General features: G+C 41.6%; 1 protein-coding gene across 1 annotated transcript in view; it reads left to right on the top strand.

Annotated features, from left to right (window-relative positions):
• MGAT5 (alpha-1,6-mannosylglycoprotein 6-beta-N-acetylglucosaminyltransferase) overlaps nucleotides 1-20,195 on the top strand; it is a 603,388-nt gene extending 583,193 nt beyond the window's left edge. Inside the window, exons 16-17 of the mRNA XM_085647328.1 lie at nucleotides 3,134-3,291; nucleotides 18,838-20,195. Of these exons, the coding sequence (XP_085503454.1) occupies nucleotides 3,134-3,291; nucleotides 18,838-19,036 (357 nt within the window). The 3' untranslated portion in view covers nucleotides 19,037-20,195. The remainder of the gene's footprint in view (nucleotides 1-3,133; nucleotides 3,292-18,837) is intronic.
• Nucleotides 20,196-24,503: the final 4,308 nt, after the last annotated feature.

The raw sequence follows: 24,503 nt of genomic DNA, 5'->3' as shown, positions 1-24,503 counted from the left end.
CTTGGGGCGACCCGGAGGAGGAGCTAGCGGAGTGCGGTCCATTGCGGTTGTTTATAAACCAACCATCATGACCTGGAATCCCTCTACGGTGAAACACATTACCACTTCCATGCAGAAAACCCACTCAGGAGCCCCTACAGACCCCTGCCCACCGCACATATTCCACAAGGCTGCTGCCGCCATCGTACCCGAACTGGGACAGACCATCAACGCCTCCTTCATGTCCGGCATCTTCCCAGACGACTGGAAATGGGCAGAGGTCAAACCCCTCCTCAAGAAACCGACGGCTGACCCAACTGACCTGAAAAACTACCGGCCCATACCTCTCCTCCCTTTTGCAGCCAAAGTCACCGAGAGACTCGTGAACACCCAGCTGACCACCTTCATCGAAGAGAACTCCATTCTGTACTCCTCCCAGTCTGGATTCTGCAGCAACCACAGCACCGAGACTGCTCTCCTCGCTGCCACTGACAACATCCACATGCAGCTCGACCAGGGACACACTGCGGCCTTCATCCTTCTAGACCTCTCTGCAGCCTTCAACTCTGTTTCTCATCGCACCCTTGCAGCCAGGCTCCACGACGAAGGGATACAGGGAACCGCACTTGACTGGATCCGATCCTTTCTCTCCGGCAGAACCCAGAGGATCAGACTCCCTCCCTTCCTTTCCAAACCCACCAACATCAACTGCAGAGTACCCCAAGGCTCTTCTCTCAGCCCCATGCTCTTCAACATCTACATGGCCCCCCTCACCGCCATCGTCAGACAGCACGGGCTCAGCATTGCATCCTATGCTGACTACACCTAACTCATCCTCTCACTCACGAAGGATCCCACACACACCCGACTCTGCTTCCAGGAAGGAATGAAGAACGTGGCATCCTGGATGAAAGACAGCAGCCTGAAGCTCAACTCAGAAAAGACCGAGGTCCTCATCATCGGACCCTGCAACTCTGCCTGGGACAACACCTTGTGGCCCTCCGCCGTCGGGACCCCACCCACTCCTACAGACCATGCATGAAACCTCGGCATCATCCTCGACTCTTCCTCTCTGTGAACTGCCAGATCAACGCCGTCACCTCTACCAGCTTCAACTGCCTGCGCGTCCTCTGCAAAACTTTCAAGTGGATTCCCCCTCCCCCCCCCCGACTGCAGAAAGACTGTCACCTACGCACTCATAACCAGCACACTGGACTATGGCAAAACCCTGTACGCCGGAATCAACAGATCTCTACTACACAGACCCCTAGACCATCCAGAACGCCACGGCCAGACTTGTCCTCAGAACGCCGCGTCACGAACACATGACCCAACACCTGCGAAACCTCCACTGGCTCCCCATCGAGAAAAGGGTAACCTTCAAACTCCTCACCCACACCTCCAAATCTCTCTACAACATTGGACCCAAATACCTCAATGAGAGAGTATCTTTCCACGTGCCCAACAGGAACCTCCGCTCCACCGACCTCGCCCTGTAAGAGGTCCCCCGCATCCGCAGGAACCGATCAGGCGGGAGAGCCTTCTCCTACATCGCTGCCAAGACCTGGAACGAGCTCCCCATGAACATCAGACGCTCCCCAACCCTGCACATCTTCAGCAAGTACCTCAAGACCTGGCTCTTTGACTGATCCGGAGCTGCCTCCCCCAGCACTTTGAGACCCTCACGGGTGAGTAGTGCGCTTTATAAGCCCCTGATTGATTGATTGATTGTTTGATTGACCGCCTGCTGCTGTGTACTCTACAACACTGCTTTGCTGCACCTGGAAGGATTGCTTTGCTTCGTGGAGACTGCCAGGAACCTTCGGAGGCTTGCCCTGCTGCTTGAGCCCTGTTTCTTCACTTGAACCCAGGCCTACCAGAGTGATGCCAAGGGCTAATTAGCTGGCCTCCTGATCAGAGCCTCAGGGACAGAAAAGGCTCCAACCGTTTGGAACCAGGACTTGGACCCAGCCCATCTGAGTCCTCCTACTCCCCCCACCCCTTTCCACCTCAAGTGGTGCCCTTCCAGTCTTAGACCATTAGTGGTGGTGCTGAAGGTGCCACAGTCCAAAACTGTGGACTTATAAAATCCAAGTCTTGGGACTTAAAAAATATTTGGCTAAAAACTGCTCTGAGAATCGAGAGAAGACTGGGACCAACCTGCTAGTCTACCTGCCCAAGGTGCATCACTGGACGTTCTGACTTCGTTGCATCTCCTGCTACAATCTTCTCTGCAGCAGCAAATCCTGTTCAGAGGTCCTTTGCCAAATAAGTATCCGGACTCGTGGAACTCATCGGCTGCAGCCTCATCCCACTGGAGATTTTATACTTCCAAAAAAGAGACTAGAAATGGGCAGAGGTCAAACCCCTCCTCACGTAGAAATCTTCTTTGCGACTTTGTCCACCAGCTCCCCAATGATGATGCTCTTTCCTCGGACATCACCTACAGCTTTGCCTGCTGAAATGTACCTTCTCACTGCCTTTTTTTCCAGAATTTCATTTAAGTCCGAAGATAAGCGCCGATCAGGCCCAATCCACTCTTTCTATCCGACGCGCAATCCATCACAGTAGGCCATATTTTTCGACTTTGACCTGGTCTCACACAAATAGATGTCTGTGGTTGGCGTTTTGATTTTTTTTAGATGCTAGCATGTACCTTAAAATTTAAAAATACTTAACCTCAGTTCTAATGATTGGATTTTTGTCATTTTGGTGTCAAATCATCTATTAAAATTGACTCTGTGTCTAAATTGTTTTTTTGTGTATTTTTGTTTGTTATGGTTTCACTTTATTTCGGTTTGTATGCTGCATAAATACTTTACACATTGTCTGGAAGCTAAGCCTGACCTTTTGTGCCAAGGTACCAGAGTGTTAAGCACAGGTTAATTTAGTGACTTTTGTGGTTCCCTCTTACTGGGTTTGTGGCTTTTTTTCCTCCATTCAATCAACAGCCCAATTTCTCACAATACCCTGCTTAGAAAGGCAGCAGCTGATGCATTTTGTATTTTTCAACATTTCTGGATTGTGTTATGTACGGTGGTGTAATGGGATCATAATAAAAGAGCAGACTGAGTAGTAGAATAACAGTATTGTAAAGAAGTTGTATACAGCAAAGGCATAAAGGATACCAATCTAATTCTTTCTTACATTCCAGGATTTTTGCCATGGTCAAGTCATGTGGCCACCATTGAGTGCTCTTCAGGTTAAAATGGCAGAAAATGGGAAATCATGTAAACAAGTATGCCAAGAAAACCACCTAATATGCGAGCCATCATTTTTCCAGCACTTAAATAAGGACAAGGACCTCATGAAGTAAGTGAAAGTTTGTGTGCGTATAACGTGTAAGGAAAAGGGGCCTGCACACTGTATTGATAATGTAAAATGTATATAATTTAATGCTTTTTAACTCTTGTTGACATCATGAACACTCGGAGAATACACTTTGAGTTATGGAAAAGTAAATAATTGAAAACCGACATCTCAATTGAATTTGGTAAATTATAAAGAGAAGGCACAGGAAAATGGCATAGGGTAAAAACTTAAGCTAGGTGTCTGCTTAGTGGTTAAGAGGAGAGAAAGGTATGTTATGTGTGATGGTTGTAGTTTTATGTTACAATTTGCAAGATTCAAGTTTATTAAGTTATATGTACGTAATTCGCTTAAATAGTGTGATCAATTTTTAATGACTATAAGAAAAGTTTAGGAAATACATCAGGGTAATGGTAAAAATACTTATAAATCAATTTTCTCATGTGTGCTCCAAAATGTATTTGCAACTATACATTGTAGTTCCTTAAATTCTGTTGCGAAGGGTGTAGATATAACAGCAGTGTAAGTAAATACAGGACCTGGCACTCCTCAATGACCTAATCCATTATGGCTGACCTCCAATTCCTGAGCAATTCTCTATCAGAATTATGATATTCTCATCTTCTCTAAGACCCTTTGTGTGGGAGACTGACTCAAATATTTCTTTTTTTTGTCATCGTAAATTGACAAGGGAGCAAACTCAGGATGGCAGCTGCTGCTGGAGGTCCCCATCTCACTGAAACCAGTAGAGTATAGCTACCAGCACATCCTGTGACTTAACCATGCTGAGGGTGTATAGGCCGTTTCTTCTTTTGCAGACTCCCATGTATATTCATACAAGGTCATCTCGGATTATGAGAAAGTAGAATTGTCCATTTCAAGATCAGATTTAAAGAGCACCTAATGAGGCTGTTTATACCAGAGGCTTAGCAAGGTAAGTCATTTATTGTGTCCTATTATTAACACCATTTACAGTAAGTAAGAAAAGTCATTTTGCTCAGGGCTGGCTATAGTGCTGGATATGCCCGGGGTGACAATCATTTTTGAATTCCTCCCCATGACCACCTCCGTGGATTCCCTCACTTCCACCTGGCAGAAGTGACCCCTATCTTTCCATAGCCCCTCTCTCACATACATTGTATTTGTTCGAAAGCACCCAAACAAACCCTTTCTAGCAACATTAGGAATAGTCAATCAAAGACTGGGGGAAAAAAGCACATAAAGTCCTAACCTATTTTATGCAGTTTACATGCAGCTCTTCGTTGGCAGTTCGTAACAGTCACTGTTCTATATTAGGGTTGTAGCCTATAAACTGCGGTAACAAAAGGTAACAAAAGGATCTCTGTCACAAAAGCACGGTACCCATTCTTTGCAGCAGGCACATGAACCCCTTGCGTTACTTTATGGTGAGTCAAAACTGCCACTAGACAAAAGTCTGATATCTCTCTCGCTAGTAGGAACATTAATCACAAGAGTTATCGTGACTTTCGTATTGCTTGAAGAAAGCTGGACAGAAAAGGAACTTTGCAGAAGGTGTTTTTAAATCATAAGTTATTGATAAACACAGACCCACCCACCCCTCTGGGGTCAGCACTCCCCTCCACCCCCTGAGGTCAGCAACCCCCTCACCACATTAGCACCCAGTGCTGCTGCACCGGTTGCACTGCCCTAAGGCCATCTCTGATTGTGATAGATTGTTTACTTATATACAGACACCATTCCTTACCACTATTTGAGGACTCTACCAAAGTCCCTTCAAATTGCAATATCAGAATGTATAGCAGTCTAAACCTGAAAAATTCTGTTTTGACTGCTGAATCCAAACTAAAGTACCAGTAAGATTGCCTTTGTAGTTTGTCAGTGTTTGTAGTGTAGAGCGGTTTTTGTATTTATGTATAGATTCCATGTCATAATAATAGAAAGCCATATTTATCTTTTTCTTGATCAGAAGTTTGAGTCTGTTTTTTTCCAAGCAGCTAGTGCCGTTGCAGGTGGTAGAGTGTTAGTTTTCAGTATGGATGTTTGCCTAATCTAACGTTGTCATAAGGCCTTTTCCTTTTCCTATTCCTATCTCGAGTTCTTCTTGTATAATTTATTTCATTGTAGAAGTATGAGTAATATAACAGTCACATTAATAATTGTAAGAGTTTATAAAATTTAACGTCTAACTCCATGAAACCTAGTCCCAGTCTTAGCCGACAGAGATGGGGATGACCTTAGAATGGAAGATTGTTATACGAATTTGATGAATAGTGAGTCCAAGTAATCAATTATTTGTCTCTTGAAAATTATTGCAGCCTATACAAGAACCACCTCTATAAGTTTTCACAAATCACCTGGTGTCTTGAACTGTTGTGGTTTCTCTACATTTTATATTTTCCTTATGAAGGATCCCGTTTAGTTATGCATCTGTTTCTAGATCACGATAAGTATATTGTGGCGCTGGGTGCCTAATTTATTAAACAGCACTTTGTAGTATGTTTTGTAGTACCACAAAATATCCTGGAAAATGTACGTTTTACTTGTTATCATGTGTGCAAACTTCTCCACCCTGACTGCAGTTTCCGCACCTTATTTTTATGAGTTCCTTATAAGCGACTGTTTAGAGGTTCTGGCAATGAGAGCCAATGCTATACAAGCTGCATGGTGTTTGTCAGCGTAGATTGTGAAGCCTCATGCTGTTGAGCTAGCCTGATTCTAAACCTGCATTTGTGGCACACTAGTAAATAAGCAAGGTCTGTGTGGAAGGTTTCAAATTGGGTGAAAAGCTGAGCATTGCCCAAGCCTAAGGAAAGATGTAGATCCCGATTATCTGTTGAGCCAGCTGAAGACCCCAAAAACTGTGCACCCAGCACCTCATGTGCCTCAGTTAGAGTAGACTTCTCCAGTGGCCCAAGCAATAGGATTACCATTTTGAAAGCTATTGTTGCTGGTGGTCGGACCGTAGACACCTTCTGTCTAGAGAGAGAGGTGTGACCCAGTTGCCAGAGTGACTGACTACAGAGCGCGGAGTTCACGGTTTATTCCCCAGATCCAGCGGCAGCTCAGCATCATGTGACTCTGGGCAATAGCTCACTTAATCGTCCCGACGGCCCCCAGCGCCTTGAACCCTTAAGGGGGTGATATGTTGATGCTTTGCAAGTAGGAATTATTTATTCTGATGTTTCTTCCTATGTCTGCCCTCTGCCATCGCCTAATTAAAGTCAATTCACATTCACCCTCTCAGTACTACCTGTGAACTGCTGATAATATTATAGGAGCAATATTGAAGTAGCGCCTTTAGGAAAGACGTCATCACGGTAGCACTCGAGTGGCGGATTTCCGCTTTAAGGAAAGGTACAAACGTTGTCGTGGTAATTATGGTTGCTTTAATTCATGTGTCATAACGTATGATAATTCTCATACGATAAAATTGGATTCAAATGATGGTGAACATCGCTGTTACATATTCAACAGTTTGGCGAACAATTTATTCAGATGTCCCCGATGCATTTCGGGACTCGCCCTTCGTCAGGGGGATGTTTCTACAAGAGAAAAAAAAGGGAAAATAGGCATAGATCCAGCATGTAGGGTAACAATGTCATGTAGTGAGAATTAGTATGTGAAATGAGTAACGGAAAAGGTTTTAAGTCCAAGCGTGCTATTAGTTAAAACGCTGATATGTAATAGAGTTAAAAGAAGCAGCTCGTCGACCGTAGACCAACTGAAAGAATGAAACCCGTGGGTGAAAAGGTACCCGTTGTGATTACACAAGGAAAATGAAATGTAGCAGGGTTTGCGCGGCTTACAGCAGTGAAAAAATGGAGTACGTAGGATAAAGTGAAAGTAATCTTATACCAGAACCCCGGTGAAAACCGTACGAAAGAAAAACTGCGTGATAGTCACTGGTGAAATACCTGAAAGAACGCCAAAGCTTCCGGTGTGAAGTATCATCGAAAGGGTGATGAATTACCCAGGTAAACTGCGGAGTAAATATCCTGTGTCACCCGGAAGTGATGCTGGCATAACGTGCGAGGTGAATCATGTGACTGAGAGAAAGTGAAAAAAGACTGGGGTTTGTGCGAAGTAGTCATGGAAACTCGGAGTATGATGCCTGTGTGGATAAATATGAAAGAGAAAAGTAAAGGAAGAATGTATTAAGAAGAGATCTGAGAAGAACATGAACAAAATATGAAAAAAACGCAAACAAGTTCGACCAAATTGTAAAAATGCGGGAGTCAAAAAGTGAGAGAGAGCAAAACGTATAAAAATATTATAGGAGCCACATTTGAAACAATGTCTTACACCACATTTCTTTAAACTGCTCCCAGAGTAATTATTATGGGCTGCTTTCAGAAGTTCCATGACAATCTTTCAAAATCTTTCAGAAGTTCCACATAGGAAGAAATCTGTTGACAAACTTGTCAGATTGCCTATGAGCTACATATCGAATTAGAAGATCATGTCAAGGAAGCCAAACCATTTTTTGTCATCGCTATGTCCAGAGTTAAGTATTTAAGACCCAACCCTGAAAACTCACATCAGCCACCTGGATTACATGGCTTCACAGTCATATATTCATGCACCATATCAAAAAAATCTCCTTATATTCACGAAGTTCTGGCCTGAATGGGCTACTTGTCAATACAGACATAATAGTCTGTGAATAACGGAGTCAACCAACCAGGGATCTCCCTAAAGTCATCAGTGGAAGCAAGGGAAATAAGGAAAGCCAATTCAAATAAATACCCTAGCATACACAAGTTTCTAGTAGTATTCACAAGATTCAACCAATCAGGTATCCCCTAAAGTCAGCAATGGAAACAAGGTCAATGAGGAAAGAAAAGACTCAAATGTATTCACCAGCATGCGCAAGTGTCTAGTAGCAGTCTAATGATACATTTCACATAATTAACACCAGCAGGTGCCCAGCTGACCTCATGAGAACAAAACAAACGTCTTTGGCAGTAATAAAAGTTTAAACAGTTTTCAGCTGAGCAGGCTTCCTTTATTCTCACACCTTGAGAGTCAAAACGCAAAGCACCTCAATGCCTAAAATGGGCACTTCCTGTTGGCTATGATTGCCTGAGCAAGAAACCATGGCTGAAGCAGGTCACAGTTACTCTGATGCATTACAAGTTTATCACAGCCACAATCTCCTTAAATACCAAAAGACTAAATCTTACCATTCTCAGAGAAAGCCCTGAGACCTTCACTGAAAAATTAAAATGGCTGTACTTGGAGCAGTGCTAGAAGATATTTTTCCCAAAATTCATGGCTTGAAAACAGAAAATAAGCGTTTCACATTTTTGATTTAATAACCAAGTCCACAGTTGACAGAAAACTGATATTTCATAGTTAAAACAATGGAACTATGATGTAGCAATTTAATAGTCGTCAAAGTCTCTTTCAACAACATGTTCATGTAAGTGCAGCATGTCCCCTAGAACCCAGACAAAACAGGCCTGAGTGGTCCATAGCAATATAGTACACACATTGTCAGAAAGACTATTTCTGTTGGGTTGCTGAATTCCCATATACGTCGAGTGCAAGCTTTGGATTCTAGAGATCCTTGAGCTGCGGCTTGTGGGATAGAGAAGCTGGACTCTCCTACTAGGAGAGGCGCTGCCTAACTGTGGGAAGATCTACATAAGGTCGATTTAACCTAAGAGCTGCGTAGAGAATGACTTAAGGCATCAATGTGACCTAGGATGCTTTAGATCTCTGCTGTTGATCTGTTACGGAAGGAATAGGTCGTGGACCTGCGTAGATGCTCATCACTTCTTTTTACTGACCTGTAAATATAAACTAGTGTCTTATCTGAAAATCTAGCTCTTCACTCGACATTAAGTTGATTACGTTTTCTTTACTGTACATGCTCTATCTGTGTTTTTAACCCCTTCTGCCTCCAAGGGTAATCCTCTTCTGCTCAACTCTGCTACCCCTTGAGATTCGCGTCCATAAAGGGACTAAGTTAGTTGTCCAGTTAGGGTGCAATACCATTGTTTGCAAGGGAACTCAATTGGTTATTCAAAAACAGATTTGTTCACATACGTTTCCCTAAATAATCATATAAAGCATACACTAAATGCATTCAAATCATTGGTGTATAAGTTAAATTCAAAGGATGCCTACTTGCACCCCTGTCCAAATAGTAAAAAAACAAAAAAAAACTTTGTACACTCTCCTTTATTGATGTTTATCATGCAGGCTGATGAGTTGCTATGTATGCATTGAATCAAATAAACTAATTCTGGTTCTACCCTTTTGTGATAAGTAATGGACCATCATTTCTCTTAACTAACATTGGAAAATGCAATCATCGTGTGTGTACAAACAATTAAAAGATGTTGTTTAAGGGAACAATCTTCTTCATGACTTTCGGTCCAGCTTTAGATTGTGCTGCATCACTTAATTAGCCTTCTTGCAAATCATTGATAATTCCCTTCATTGTCTGAATAAAGGGAAATCATTATTTCTGAATCGGTTAGACCTATGAGTATCCTTCAGTAACACTGAAAACAACATCCCTATACTCATTAAATACCTGCATGGGTTTTGCTTGAAAAGTGTTAGATGGGTTAAAGTTCTCCTGTGAACCTTTGGTCATCATCATCTGACATTGTCATAATGATGTCTCATATCATCAGTTGAAGGTCTCATCTAACTCTTATATCAGTCTTGTTGCCATCAGTCTAAAAAATACACAGCCTTGGATACCTTATCATCTCAAATTCACCCCGAAGAAAACAGATTTTTTTTTTTACCCCATCTTATGTGACTTATGTCCTTGAGTGACTCGACCCTACTAACATTTAAGTCTGCTCCCCTTTCCTAATCGAAAGTGCTAAATCCTCGGGGTTAACTCTTCATTCCAGCTCGATTTCTAGAAGTAAATCCACGCCATGGCCTGCTGTGCCAATTTTCAATTAAGATTGATCCAAAGGGTTAACTCTTTCTGCCCAGAGCACAACTCTAAAGATGTGATTCAAGCACTGGCGTTTCCTCACTGAATTATGTAAAGACCACACTTGCTGGCATCCCTAAAATCTAGCTTGCTCCTCAGAGCCTCCATGCATTCTGCAGCTCATTTGGACACTAGGAGCTTTAAATACAATCACATCACCCTTTTTCTACAATCCCCTAGTTTACGTCCAAGTGAAGGGACACTATCTCAAAAGGTTACATGCACAGTACATAAACGGCTTCACTGTGATCATTCCCTTTAACTGATGAATAAGTTTAAGGTGTCTGGAGGTTTACATCAACTCTGTACCTCAGTCTTCCTCGTAACCCCTGTGTTAACAAGAAATGCACCCTGAACCAATCCTTCTCATGGTGTCCACTCATGATTCAAGCACAAACTGTGAGCTTATTCTATCAAACGCCTTCTCAACATAATTTCTTATGGCTCCAAGAGAAGCTTTAAATGCAGGGCTTTACTAAGAACATTAAGAAACAATCGAGCATTATCTGAAGTAAGTCTACCTTTAATAAATCCTGATTGTTATTTCTCAGTAAGATGTGGAAGAAAGGACTCGAGACGAAGAGCTAAAAGTTTAGCAAATATTTTATAATCCACATTTAATAAGGAGATTGGTCTATAATTTTTACAATCTTGGGGATCTTTACCATCGTTATGTATAAGACAAATCATTGCTTCCTGGAAAGTACCTGAAGTGGTGGAGGATTTAATAAAATAATTAAGAAACCAATATAGATAAGGAAGAAGAGGGTGAGAGAAATGAAGATAACATTCCATTGTGAAACCATTAGGACCTGGTGCTTTCCCCAACATTAAAGATTTTAATGCTCCCGAAAGTTCAGCAAAGGTAAATTCCACTCTAAAGAATCAAAGTAGAGGTCAGGGGGAATAATATGGGATGTCTGACTCAAATACTCTGCAATTGTGGAAGATTGGGGCACTACTTCTTGGAGTATATAAGGACTATAACATTTAACAAACTCTCCTAAAATAGCTTGATGGTTAGTAATTGACTGCCCTTGTTAAGAGGACACAGAGGCGATATGTCATTCTTTACTAACCTTTAAATAGTTTGCTAGTAATTCACCAACTTTATTTTTCCCACCATACTAATGTGCATTTTTCCTAAGTGTGGAATGTCATGCCTCCTGCTGTATGTATTTAGCGTTCCTTTCAGCATTCAAACATGAACTTAAACTTTTCATCCTAGACTAATTCACCCTGTACTTTCACTCTAGGTCACATATATCTTTCTTCCCTTGGTCTATGATTTATCACTGCACCTTTTAGGGGTTAATGGCAGTGCTTAATTAGAGCCGGTGTTTTCCAGTGCTCAGCACAAGCACTTAATCAACTCTGGTGCTTTTCATGAGCAACATTTTTTCTCTCTGTCTGTTTTTCATTTAACCCTAATCCTTGAAAAGACATATACTCCTATGGACCGGTTTTATGTTCCATTCCCTTTCTTGATATCTTACACTTCTTCACCTTGTTCTTTGATGTGAGTTCTACTTTCTTTCCTTTCATGCACATTGACCTGTACTAATATTTGTTTCACTCCTTTAACTGTATGTATGTATTGGCCCAAGACTTTGTACCCTCTGTATGCCTATATTGATTTGCTCTGGATTTTTGATGCATGCCCATTTGATATGCTCTGGTTTAAAAGAGAAAAAAAAAAGATTTTCAACCTGCTATTACCTCTGATTTGCCATTTGTCCTATGTAAGGCTCTGTAATGCTCTACGGCCTTGATCGCACTATTAAAAACACACAAGAATTAAATATAAATGAATCGATATAGATTTCACCACATTTATCTATCATGCATATTGCACCAACCAAGCTTGCATTTCGGAATTTTTCCAACTCGCCACACCCTTCTGTGAAACTGCTCAATACATCAGTCATCAGTTTGTGCTCCTCGCCCAGTTCTCAAACCGGAAAGAATAAAATGAACTATTAACTTCAATATAGTGCCTAAAATGGAGGTGGGCCTGTAATAGTACGAATGCTTTCCTTGGACTAATAAATGAATTAGCCCTTGTTTTCCAAATCACACTAATAGAAAATAAGCAGTTGCATATTTTGCACAAAACTGGCATCCATAGATCAGTAAGAAAGAATACCTGAAATTGTAGTTTCAGTTCTTGGCTTGCATTTAGGCCACTGTTGTTCAGAGTCTGTTGTACCACTTCGATTAATGTCTTACAAGTTCTCTTTATATTTTCCCTTCTAAAAATCAGAAAAATATACATTCCAAATTTAGGAAAAACAGTTTACTTCAGCACAGATTCTTAAATTCTTATATTAGTTGTGCATGAAAGCGGAATCCAACATGTCCAGCTATCTTTGGATTTGGAGGCGCTTTTTATCATGCCCCGTAATGCTTTTTTTTATCCTTCATGCATCATTTTTCTGTACTAAGCACTTCTTTAAGCCAAAGTTTTCCTGTTGTGTTGACGGATTATTTACACACGTCCTTGCTGTCAGAAACAAGTGTTCAGCTAATTTTGTCTGGTCTCTAGACATTTCTAGCCGAACATACCTTTCATGAGTGTTCTTACTTACCTAAACATGTATGAGGTGACAAGCCTTCCTTTGTAAGAAAGGACAACAGTTTTAATTGTTTTTAGCCTTTTATTCTTTTCTTGCCCCACTACTTATGGTTATTGCAAGTGAAAATGAGTCCCCTTTTCTCTAGAATATGATCGAAAAGTTTAAAATACTAAAGGGACAGAAAACCAAAATCAAGATTTAATGTATAAAATTATTAACTATACAGTTAACATTTGCATTTCTTGAAACATATTTTGCCATGAAATGTAACTTTTGTTTTCCATCTTCATTAATCCTTTGTTGACCCTTTACACAATCTGTTATGGCCAGTAATACATTTCAGTTTGGTTCACCAAATGTGAGAGTACACTGGGTCGACCATTTTAGTTAAAACCCCCCAGCCAATACAGACGAGCATTGTGCAAATGTGAAACCTTGAAAGGAGGTGTAACCCAGTAGTCAAAACTATCACAGAAGTTAGATGGGGCAGCACCTAAATGATTGTCATAAACACTATCAACTCTTATAATCTCCTCTCATGAACTGCAACAAGTTGGAGATCAATCACTTGTATTTTTGAAGAGTACAAAAACAACTAATCAAACAAATTGCCATCCATGTTATTAGACAACCTTAATTTCTTCCATTTCTTGGCCAGACCCGGAGGTATCGGATAGCTTTACAACATTTAAAGTGAAGAAAATCGAACACATAGTATGGCAGTCGTACAGCTTTACAACATTTATAGTGAAGAAAATCGAACACATAGTATGGCAGTCGTATACACAGTAAAACATTGGTAACCAATGAGACTCGACGAGTCGAGTTAACCATTCGGGAGAGTACGGTTGAGGTAGACGTCTTTGAGCTGACTTTTGAATTTTAAGAAAGAGGGGATGGTCCTGATATGGACTGGAATGGAGTTCCAGATTTTGGGAGCGTTTCCAGAGAAGGAGCGTGATAGTGTTTTTTTCTTGCGAGTTTTCGGGGGAATGAGAAGTAGAGTGTTAGTACTCCTGAGGGTTCTTGTCTGGCCGGCCTTCATTAGTCTGGCGGCCAGGTAGGCAGGTTTCCCAGTGTGCAGAGCTTTGTGTGTGAGATAGGCAGTTCTGAAGTTGGCACGCATTTCAATTGGGAGCCATTTTAGCTCTCTGAGAGCAGGGGAGATGTGTTCATATTTCTTTACTCCGGTGACCATCCTGGCTGCTGCATTAAGAGTTGATCTGAGGGGAGCAAGGTGGGCTCTTGCTTTGCCTTTGAGGGATGCGTTCCCGTAGTCCAACCTGGACAACACCAGGGATTGAGTTGCCTGTTTGAGGTCATTGGGAGGGATGAAGGGTTTTATTTAGTAGAGAAGTTTTAGGTTGAGGAAGGCGCTCTTTGCATTGTTCTTGATATGTATGATCTTGTCTTGGGATCCAGAGTGATTCCAAGTGATTTAACTGAGTCTGCTGGGGTGAGCTGGCAGTTGAGAGCGTCAATAGATTTAAGCCATTCTGTGATTTGGAGAGTCTGTTCTTTATAAGATATGAGAAGGATTTCCGTCTTATCTTGGTTGAGTTTCAGGTGATTGAGCGATAGCCAGCGTTAAACTTCTTTTAGGGTGTTGTTTAATCTCTGAATGTCACCGATGGAGGGAGTTTCTAGATAGATCTGGGTATCATCCGCATAGAGGTGGAAGGGAATATTGGCTTTTTTGAGTATGTTGGTGAGAGGCTCCATGTAAATGTTGAATAGTTGTGGGGAGAGTACAGATCCTTGAGGGACACCCCTGTTAATGGGGAGTGGGTCAGACATGGAGTTTTTGATTTTTATTCGTTGAGGGCGGTTTTGCAGGAAGGAGGAGAACCATTGCAAGACGACCTCTTCAGCTCCGACTCGATCTTGAAGTACCTTGATGAGTAGTTTGTGGTCAACTGTGTCGAAGGCTGCCGATAGAACTAGGAGTATGAATATACTGCATCGGTCTGTGTCTAGAGATTTGTAGATATCATCAATGACAGTCAGGATCGCTGTCTCTGTACTGCAACCTTTTCTGAAGCACGATTGATGGGTGTCTAGCAGGTTGTTGCTGTCTGTGTTGGGTGAGTTGAAGGAGAACACATCTTTCCAGTATTTTCGCTAGGGATGGGAGATTGGAGACAGGTCTGAAGTTATTGAGGTCGTTTGGGTCAGAGCCCAGTTTTTTTATTAGTGGCGTGACTTGGCCGATTTTGAGGCAGCCTGGCATGACAACGGTTCTCAGGGAGCTATTTAGAAACCTGGTCCAGAGCTGGGCAAGGGTGAGTTTAAGCTTTTTAGCCAGTTGGGCCGGTATAGGGTCAACAATGTGTGACGAGGGTTTGGAACTGGTAATCATTTCGATGATCGTTGCTTCGGAGATGGGGTTGAAAGATTTCCATTTGTTGGGGGGGGGGGGGGCTGGGTGGGTTGTTCTTTTCTGCTCCAGGGAGCGGGCTATCGTTGGGAGGTCGGCTGTAGTTGTCCATTGAGAGCTCAATTTTGGTGATTTTCTCATTGAAGAAGTTGTCAAAGTTATCTCATAACTCTTTGGATGCTTGCATTGTGGATGACGGGGGCTTGGATGTTTGTTGTCTAATGATACTGAAGAGTTCTTTGGGCCGGTTTTTGGCATTGTTTGGTGCATCACAGAAGAAGGACGTTTTTTCGTTCTTGATGTGTTTTTTGTATTTCCTGCATTCAAACTTCAGTTGATCGAGGTAGATTGTGGACTGGTTGTTCTGCCAGATTCTTTCAGCAGCTCTTAGTTGTCTTCTTTCGGAGTTCAGGTCTGTGTTGAACCAAGATCTAGATGGAATGTTTCTGACTCTTTTTTGTTTCAAGGGAGCTATTTGGTCTAGTATGGAGGTCATTGCGATGTTGTAAAGCGCGGTGAGCTCTGTTGCGGAAAGGTCATATGGGATGGTGGGAAGGAGTGAGCTTACCCTTTCTTCCAGGTCGGCCAGGGGAGTCTGTCTGAGATTTCTCTTCTAATAGGTGGAAACAAGTGAACGAGGAAGGCATTGGATCGTTTGGTTGATGTGGAAAAGAATGATGTGGTGGTCTGACCAGTCGACAGGAAGGATGTGGTCGATAGTGACTGAGTCTTCATGAGCTATGATAGTATCCAGGATAGAGCCTCTGTTGTGGGTATGTTTTGAACAATGTTGGGTATGGTGGTTGTTGCAAAGAAGATCATTCAGAGATTAGATCAGAGAGTTGTTTTCTTCATTCCAATGCAGGATGAGGTCACCTAGAATTATATTGTGGAGTCCGAGAGTGAGCAGTGGGTTATCAGGTCGTAAAGGTGTTCTCCGAATGAGGGGATGTTGCCTGGCGGGTGGTAGAGGAGGTGGCAGTATATTGTTTTGTTGTTGATCATTTTAATGGTGGAGGTTAGGCATTCGAAAGAATAGTATTTGAAGGAGTCTGTTTCGTTACGGAGATGTTGTTCTTGTGAATGATTGCAATACCCCCGCCTCGCTGATTTTTCCTGTCTTTATTGATTATAGAGAAAACCGGGGGCACACTCCTTTAACCCTTTGCCTCAGCAGTTTTTTAACACCTTTGTCCACAGTGGTCCATGTCACCTGCTTGTTTTGCATTTTTTAATATGTCGATCTGTAGCATTGATTTCAGCCAAACGTCTAGACTACGGCTCAATAGTGGGATTTAGAACTACTATGCCTGCATATTTGCTATATGTATGTAAATTCTACTTAGATGTGCGTTTTTCAGAGCTACATTTTATATTGTATTAAGTTTATTTAAGAGAGAATTATTCAACCCTACATTTCGTTTAACTTCCAAATGTTCTAGAAAGCATTTTGTTTTGGGCAAATTCGTTTTTTCTTCCTTACTGGTCTTATATTCTTTCAACCTTAGATGATCTTTGAGGAGATAACGCTCTGATACAAACTTAAAGCCATGTGGGCACTTTATCAATAAATATGTAAATATAATAGATTAACAGGAAAATATATATTGCAAAAGTGGGTGTTGGGGCGGGAACGTCCTCTATATGATGTGCAGTTGTTTTCCCCTGCTCTTAGTGCCCTACTGCGTTTCTTTACTAGTGTGTGCATGGAGGTCCAAGCCTATTCCTGACATATATGAGGTCCAGGAAATGTTCTGGACCTTATGGGACACACCAAACATTCCCTTATTACTGTCCCTGGCATTGGTTTAGCATGTAGAGAGGTGGTGGCAGCATACCATATTTGATGAACAGATCGGTCACAGTTGGAAGCTGGCTTTTGTGCACTAACTTGGATTCTAGTGCTAACATTGCAAGTGCCTGCTGTGCATGATTGTGCATGTGGACTGCATGGTGCATGTGTTGCGTTTGAGTGAGCCAGAGTAATGGGATCAATTGTGGATGCTCCGGGCCTGGTTCTGTGTGCAAGATGGAGGTAAGGTTGTTTTCACAGACAGTGGAAATGAATTGCTGACATTCATGAAGCTAGAGAAAAAAGGAATAGACTCTGAATTGGGGAGAAGAGACAAGAGTCCTATAGAAATACATTTAGACATCTTGCTGAAAGCAGCCTTTCTGTAGCACTGCCATTTGTCGAAGGATGGTACTATAATTTCTGGTGTTTAAGGTGAAAGAGAGCCTTAGGTGAGGGCCACCTTTTATCTTTTCCCTGATCACTCTTCACTGTGGTTAATGACAGCCATTGCAGAATCTCTCACCTCTTTGTGCCTCCGTTGTCTCCAGGCTGGAGACTACCCTTCAGTGAGGAACATGTCTACACAACAGCTTTTTCTTGAGAGAAGGTTGGAGAGAACTCTTGAAAGGAGAATCACAATAGATTGGTTCTGACATTGTAGACAGTGGATTCTCATTTCCTGTCTGCTTTGACTGTATGAATGTGGGGCTGGCTGATCCACATGTTGTTCCAGTTCCAATTTCTATATGACGGTGTAATAAGTGTGCCACAGAGTACTCTGAGGTCTGCTGTGCAACCAGGGCTCGTGTGTGCGCTTGACAGCAACCTTGAAAGGGGTCATGGGGTATCACCTGAAGTCTTGCCTTGCTCAAAGAAGCTTTCCATCTGACCTGAGATGCCTAGAAGTACACCTGGCTGCTGAGAGAGGCAAGGAGCCTGCCAACCCTGCAGGGGTTCTGACTGTCACACTAGAAGCAGTGGACTATGGTTCTGGTGAGATCTGTTCAGAGGAAGGAGAACATTTCAGAGGATTCTGAATGCCCCAGGTGTCAGCTGGCATCAGGCTTTCCTGGTTGCGTTTCTAGGTGGCAACCATTGAATCACGGCCATTAAATCAGTGCTGCTACACCAAGAACTGCAACCCTGGCTGAATCTGTCCTGCGCATAGTATGGCAGTAACAAGATCCAGCCCCTAGGGTTACAAGTTAGTACAGCAACCAGTTCACTAAATTGTGCCTGCTCATTGCTGCTTGTATAGTGTTTAGTTTTGGTGTAATAAAGTACTTTTTAAAACTAAAGTACTAGGTTGGACAATCTGTTATTGCTCTGCTGTGTGAATGTTTAGTTCTCAGCTCAAATCACTCACACACTATCTTTTTGAGAAACCTGTAACTGCTTGCCATTGCTACCATTGAGAGTCAAGTGCTGAAGGGGTTGTACTAGACCAGTTTGCAAAGCCTTAGTAGGAAGGACCCCGGGATATCAGAGACAACTACCTCAACCCCTGTTGTTAATGGTCAGTATCCCCTGCTTACCCTGTGGTCCCCTTAAACTGAGTGTGACAGTGAGTATTACAAATGGGCAAGCACTTCTTGTCATTGGCTCAAGCAGCTTTGAACAGATTCCTGGTACTTATGTTGTACACATCTGCAGTCTATATTGAGAAACCATTTTCAATGTGATACAACCCATAGGTTTGTTTGTGTACTGAATTATAATTGCTTAACTGTTGCACAAGAATGTTTTCAGCTGAACAGTAAATCGGGATGGGTTAAGGGAAAGGCATGCCCGCGAAGTTGTTACCATGCACATCTAAGCCACTAAAATTACTAAATTACTATTTATTTCCTTCTAGATTTGGTGTGGAATGCCAGTCTGTGGAATCTGCAAATGATATAGTGGTCCCTTCTTTCGATGAGAAAAGAAGACACTGTGTTTTTCAAGGAGATCTTCTACTGTTCAGCTGTGCAGGCTCTCATCCCAGCCACAAACGAATCTGCCCTTGTAGAGACTATATGAAAGGACAAGTTGCACTTTGTAAAGACTGTCTTTAGCGGCCACACATCTGAAGTATGGACCGAGCATAATTCTTGCACTTTTATTTGATTGATTCATCAGATTCTTTGTGGAAAGATGGAGGTGCATCTTCATAGAGGATTTTTCCGCAACAAAAATTAACATTAATGAAAGACTTTATTATTTTATTAAATATTATTGTTAATTTTATTTTTATAAATGAAAGAATTACAAGGCAAAACTTTGGAAACTTGTAGTTGCTCACAGAGGGCATATGGCTATCTGGCATCAAAGCAGAGGGTATTACTTTTGTGAATCAAAATTATTCAATATCACAACCCACATCTTTACCAACCAAGGTGAAAAGCATGAGGAGCATTTCAGAAGATTACTGATGAAGAAATGGAAAAAGTTGTACAGAGTTCTGCAGTTATGTGTCCGAGTACTGCTTGAGCTGTGCTGGGCGTGTTTCAGGAAAGTGGGACCACTGAGTGATTGAGGACATTAAATCAACTGCAAAGCCTAATTTCATCTCTGATACCAATAGATTATCTTAACGTTGTCATCATCAGAAAAGTAATTATCACCCCATGACAGCACTGAATGGAAACATGGCATATGGGTGATACTGTTAGCGTCACAAAGGGTACTGAGATATTCTTGCCAAACAGTGTGGTTTTTTGCAATTTACGGTTATAGTTTACATAAGTGCTAAAATCTGCCTACTCTTCCTGTACAGCCTGTCTATAGGAATACTGAGTGAATGACAAAAACTATTTATCATGAGAGAATCATGCCATGTACAAGATCATGTCTCAGCAATATTATTGTTCGCTTTTTTATTCTGACATTATGTTGGAAACTACTGGAGGAAAGTCAGGAAAGACTTAGCAAAATCTTTAAGACTTAGAAGCCTTACTGTATCATAGGTGTGTGCGTTTGTGCGTGTTTAATACTCTCCTGTGAATATAAACATTCAGAAAATATGTAAAAGAACAACAGTGACAGTTTAACTGTTACTGCATGATGTGGAAATGTACATAATTTATAAAGATTATCTGTGTATGTTTTAATAGGCAGGTCTGAGATATGTATATATTGAAAGCTACAGGTTAGTTTTGTGGTATGCTTGAATACAAAGTTCCATTAGATGCGTTAAAGCTTTAGAAATAACAAAATGTACGTTTATTACAAAAATATGATGTTTATTATGCTGGTTTTAAAGCATGAAGTGATGTGTGAGAATGCACTATTTTAGGCGTAAGAGGATAAATTATGGCCTGTTCTCCAAGTATGAAAAATCAGAGCTGATTGAAAATGCTCAGTTGTCTTTCAAATGTTCCATAGTTGGATTATTCTTGTTCAAAAGCTCTTCTTTAGGAACAGGCATTGATATATTAATTTTGTAGATGGAGTATTTTGGTCTGAGAACTTATATACATTTAAACATGCGCCTCCTCCTCCCCCCCCCCCCCCTGAGTTTTAGCTCCTTGTTGCTCCCCAAACATATTTCCGAATTTTTGATGAAGCACTTGCCAGTATTTCTTCCCTTGCAGACTACCACATATTGCACTGTAACATTTGGTGTAAACTATGGTGCTTCTTGATTAACCCCTTGTGTGCCCCGCCCTTTCCCCGCCCCGTGCCGGGCGTTGAATTAGCGGGCGGGGTTCATGACGAGATAGTCTCGTCATGGGCACAGCGCAACCGCGGCCCATGACGAGACCATCTCGTCATGGGCACTCAAGGGGTTAAAACTACAATTGTATGGTCTCATGTTAAAATTAGGCACTGTTTTCATTTGTCTTTGGAAGAGGACACCACTTTAGTATGTGCATGAAGTATGAGAGAGAGGCGCCTCTGCAAATGACATCTTTAAGTCCACCCAAATCTGATTTCCTTCCGAATACTGCCTTTGGAAAAAGTGTTCCTGTGTAAAAGGAAAAATCTTAGTGAGCTACATATTTTTGGTAAGACCACAAATAAATGTTTTGTGGGTACTTTTCGTGACTCAACTTCTAACAAATAATTTACAGCTGAGAGACTTGCTGGCTTTTAATCATTTATTGTCATTGTAGACTTCTTTTCATACAGTTTCTTATATTCTATGTATTAGTAACTTACTCTCCAGCTGTTTTAAGATGCCCCACTATGTAACATGTACAATGGGTATATTATGGTGAAATGGAAATTAGATTTTGCAAATGTATTTCTTTTTTATCATAGTTTCTAAGCAATGGATTTTCCGGTTTAACTGCAAAGGTATACTTGGAAAGAAATATCTTTCGTTTGTTTCTATTTCGGATGCTTTTATTCCTAAAATCATATTAGGTTTGTGTGTAGTGTATGCTGCATACAGGTTAAACTAGCATTATGTGAAAAGGAAAAATATTTTCTTTACTCAAGGTCTTTTTATGTCCTTAAATTCTGATGTTTCTTGCTTAAAGGAATGTATACAATTGTAATGAAAAAGAAAAAAAGAATGTAATCCTACTTAAAATGTGATTACAGTCCATATCAAAGTGTAAGCATAACATAAAAATCCTCTATTTGTAGGTTTCTTGACAGCTTAAGTCCCACATTATAATTTTGGCCATGTTTGATATGCGCTTCTTCAATAAGGTCGACATAAGGTAACTTTGTAAAGTTGTACAACATATATAGTTTAAAAAAATAATGAAGGTGCATGGAGATAGATGGGGTAGTGTTTTCTTTTTTCATTACAGTATTGAAACTGTTGAAGAAAAGTGGAGGCGGCACCAGGAATGAAGTCACAAATCCGTAAATGTGATCTTATTCAAAACAATCCTTTATTCATCTACATATAAAAATAGGAACACACAGGACAACAGCCAACACGTTTCGTTCCTTTTAATGGAACTTCATCAGGGCATAATGATGTAAAAGTTTCAGCTGTGCTTTCCTCCCGGACTGTGGGCATGGATCTTAAGCGTCAATCGTAATGCGTCTCGAAATAAATGATATTATACACATATCTTTCTGTTCATTATTGGATGATATCTCTACTTGGGATACTACTAGTAAAACATTGTTGAAACTTTTACATCATTATGCCCTGATGAAGTTCCATTAAAAGGAACAAAACGCGTTGGCTGTTGTCCTGTGTGTTCCTATTTTTATATGAAGATGAATAAAGGATTGTTTTGAATTGGATCACATTTACGGATTCGTGATTTCATTCCTGGTGCCGCCTCCACTTTTCTTCAAAAGTTTTCTCTCGGGTTTCCCAGTGAGATCTATATGCAGCAGGTCTTGGAGACGTCTGGCACAGGAGCTACTTATTTATGGGACTTTGAAATGGATGTGCTCAACATTAGTCGGCTGTGGGATCTTTTGTTTGTCACAGTATTGAAACTGTGTTGCCTAATATCTTTGAGGCAATCTGTTAGTAAAGAATCTAAAGGTTTTGCAAGGCATGTAGCTTGTGTGTGGCACAATTTTACACTATGATTATCTAGTGGCCTTTAATTTGTAGATTGTATCATCTTGCCCATGACAAGAAGTTGTTATCCTTTGGAGGCAGTTTGAATTTTTTGTTAACACTCTGCCATTTCTAGTGTACAAGAACAGCCAATAAAATAAAAGAAGCCATAAATATTTAAGTACTCTTATGTAAATCACTATAAAACTTTGTGTACTGTGGGATATTAACGGGAGCATTTTAAACATATATTTCCTTTAGGAAAGGAAGCACATTTTCAGTTGAAAAAGTTGATTAAATTGTCATTTCTACCACAGCTCAAAGGTAAAGGCCCACTTTTGTCTCCCAATGCATTTGTTCATCTACTGAGATCAAGATTCACTCTTCATAAGGGCAGAGCTCCTGATTTCCCCTATCTGAAGGTATTTATGGATATTAGTATTTCCATATTTGCGGTTACAGTTAAAGTATGCCTTGTGAATAAAAAGTCCCTGTTACAATGAGGTTGTTTCATTTGAATACAAATCTGGGTTCTAGAACATATCCTCAAATGATGTTCTGTAGTATTTTAATTTGAAATACAGATCTCCTTGGTCCTTTGCGATCTACCTGCACCATGATTTATAGATGGTAGTAAAAGAAATTGTGTATAAATATGTTACAATCTCCTATGAACATTTATAGTATCTTTCCCAAAAATATTATTTAGGTGTTTTGTTTAGAGGACCAACCACGTAGCTACATGTAGCTTTATATCATGTAAACATTCCCACGTTGCCCGACTGCACGACCTCAACATCATCTCCTACGCCGATGACACCCAGCTGATCCTCTCCCTCACCAAGGACCCCTCACCGCCAAAACCAACCTCCAGGGAGGAATGAAAGCAGTCGCCGAGTGGATGAAGAACAGCCGTCTGAAGCTGAACTCGGACAAGACAGAGGTCCTCATCCTCGGCTCCATCCTCTCAGCCTGGGACGACTCCTGGTGGCCATCCACACTGGGAGCAGCACAACCACCCACTGACCACGCACACAACCTGGGGTTTATCCTCGACTCAACACTCTCCATGACCAGGCAAGTCAACGCCGTCTCGTCCTCCTGCTTCAACACCCTCCGCATGCTCTGCAAGATCTACAGGTGGATCCCCACCGAAACAAGAAGAACGGTCACCCAGGCCCTCATCAGCAGCAAGCTGGACTACAGAAACACCCTCTACGCAGCAGCAGCAGCCTCAGCCAAACTCCTGAAACTGTTACATCGCATACAAAACGCCTCTGCCCGCCTGATCCTTGACATCCCGCGTCACAGCACATCACACCACACCATACCTGAGAAACCTGCACTGGCTTCCCGTCAACAAGAGGATCACCTTCAAGCTCCTCACCTATGCACACAAGGCACTCAACAACACCGGACCGGCATACCTCAACAGACGACTCTCCTTCTACACCCGAACCAATAGCTCCGCCCCGCCGACCTCGCCACCGTCCCCCGCATCCGAAGAGCGACCACCGGCGGCAGATCATTCTCCCACCTCGCCGCCAAGAAATGGAACACCCTTCCCATCCTCCTACGGCAGACCCAGGACCTACTAACCTTCAGGAAGCTTCTCAAGACCTGGCTATTCGAGCAGTAGCAGCACCCCTCCCATCCCCTCCCCAGCGCCTTCGGACCCTCACGGGTGAGTAGTGCGCTTTACAAATTTACTGATTGATTGATTGATTGATTAAACAGTGACACTTTTTAGTGACCCATTTTCATCAGACAGTTCATGCAACTGCTACAACTATATAATAAACATATCAAAAATGTAACATGTTTGACCAATTAAGAGTTAATATGCACCCATAACCTTTGAGCTTTAACTATGAGTAAAATAATGATTCTATAATGTATAAAATATATCTGTTACATTTTGAGTAGAATGAGGGTAAACATGTACATTTTAGCTTTCAACATATATTTTAGCTTTTAAAAGAAAATGAGGAAAACAAGTAAGGTACCCTACTCCTACAGTTTGATTGCTTGCTTGCTACTCAGCAACTAAAACATATGCCAGA

This window comes from Triturus cristatus, chromosome 3_2, assembly GCF_964204655.1.
Source record: "Triturus cristatus chromosome 3_2, aTriCri1.1, whole genome shotgun sequence".
NCBI lineage: Eukaryota > Metazoa > Chordata > Amphibia > Caudata > Salamandridae > Triturus > Triturus cristatus.
Note: the sequence above shows the minus strand (reverse complement) of the source record. Positions and strands in the feature narration are given on the sequence as shown.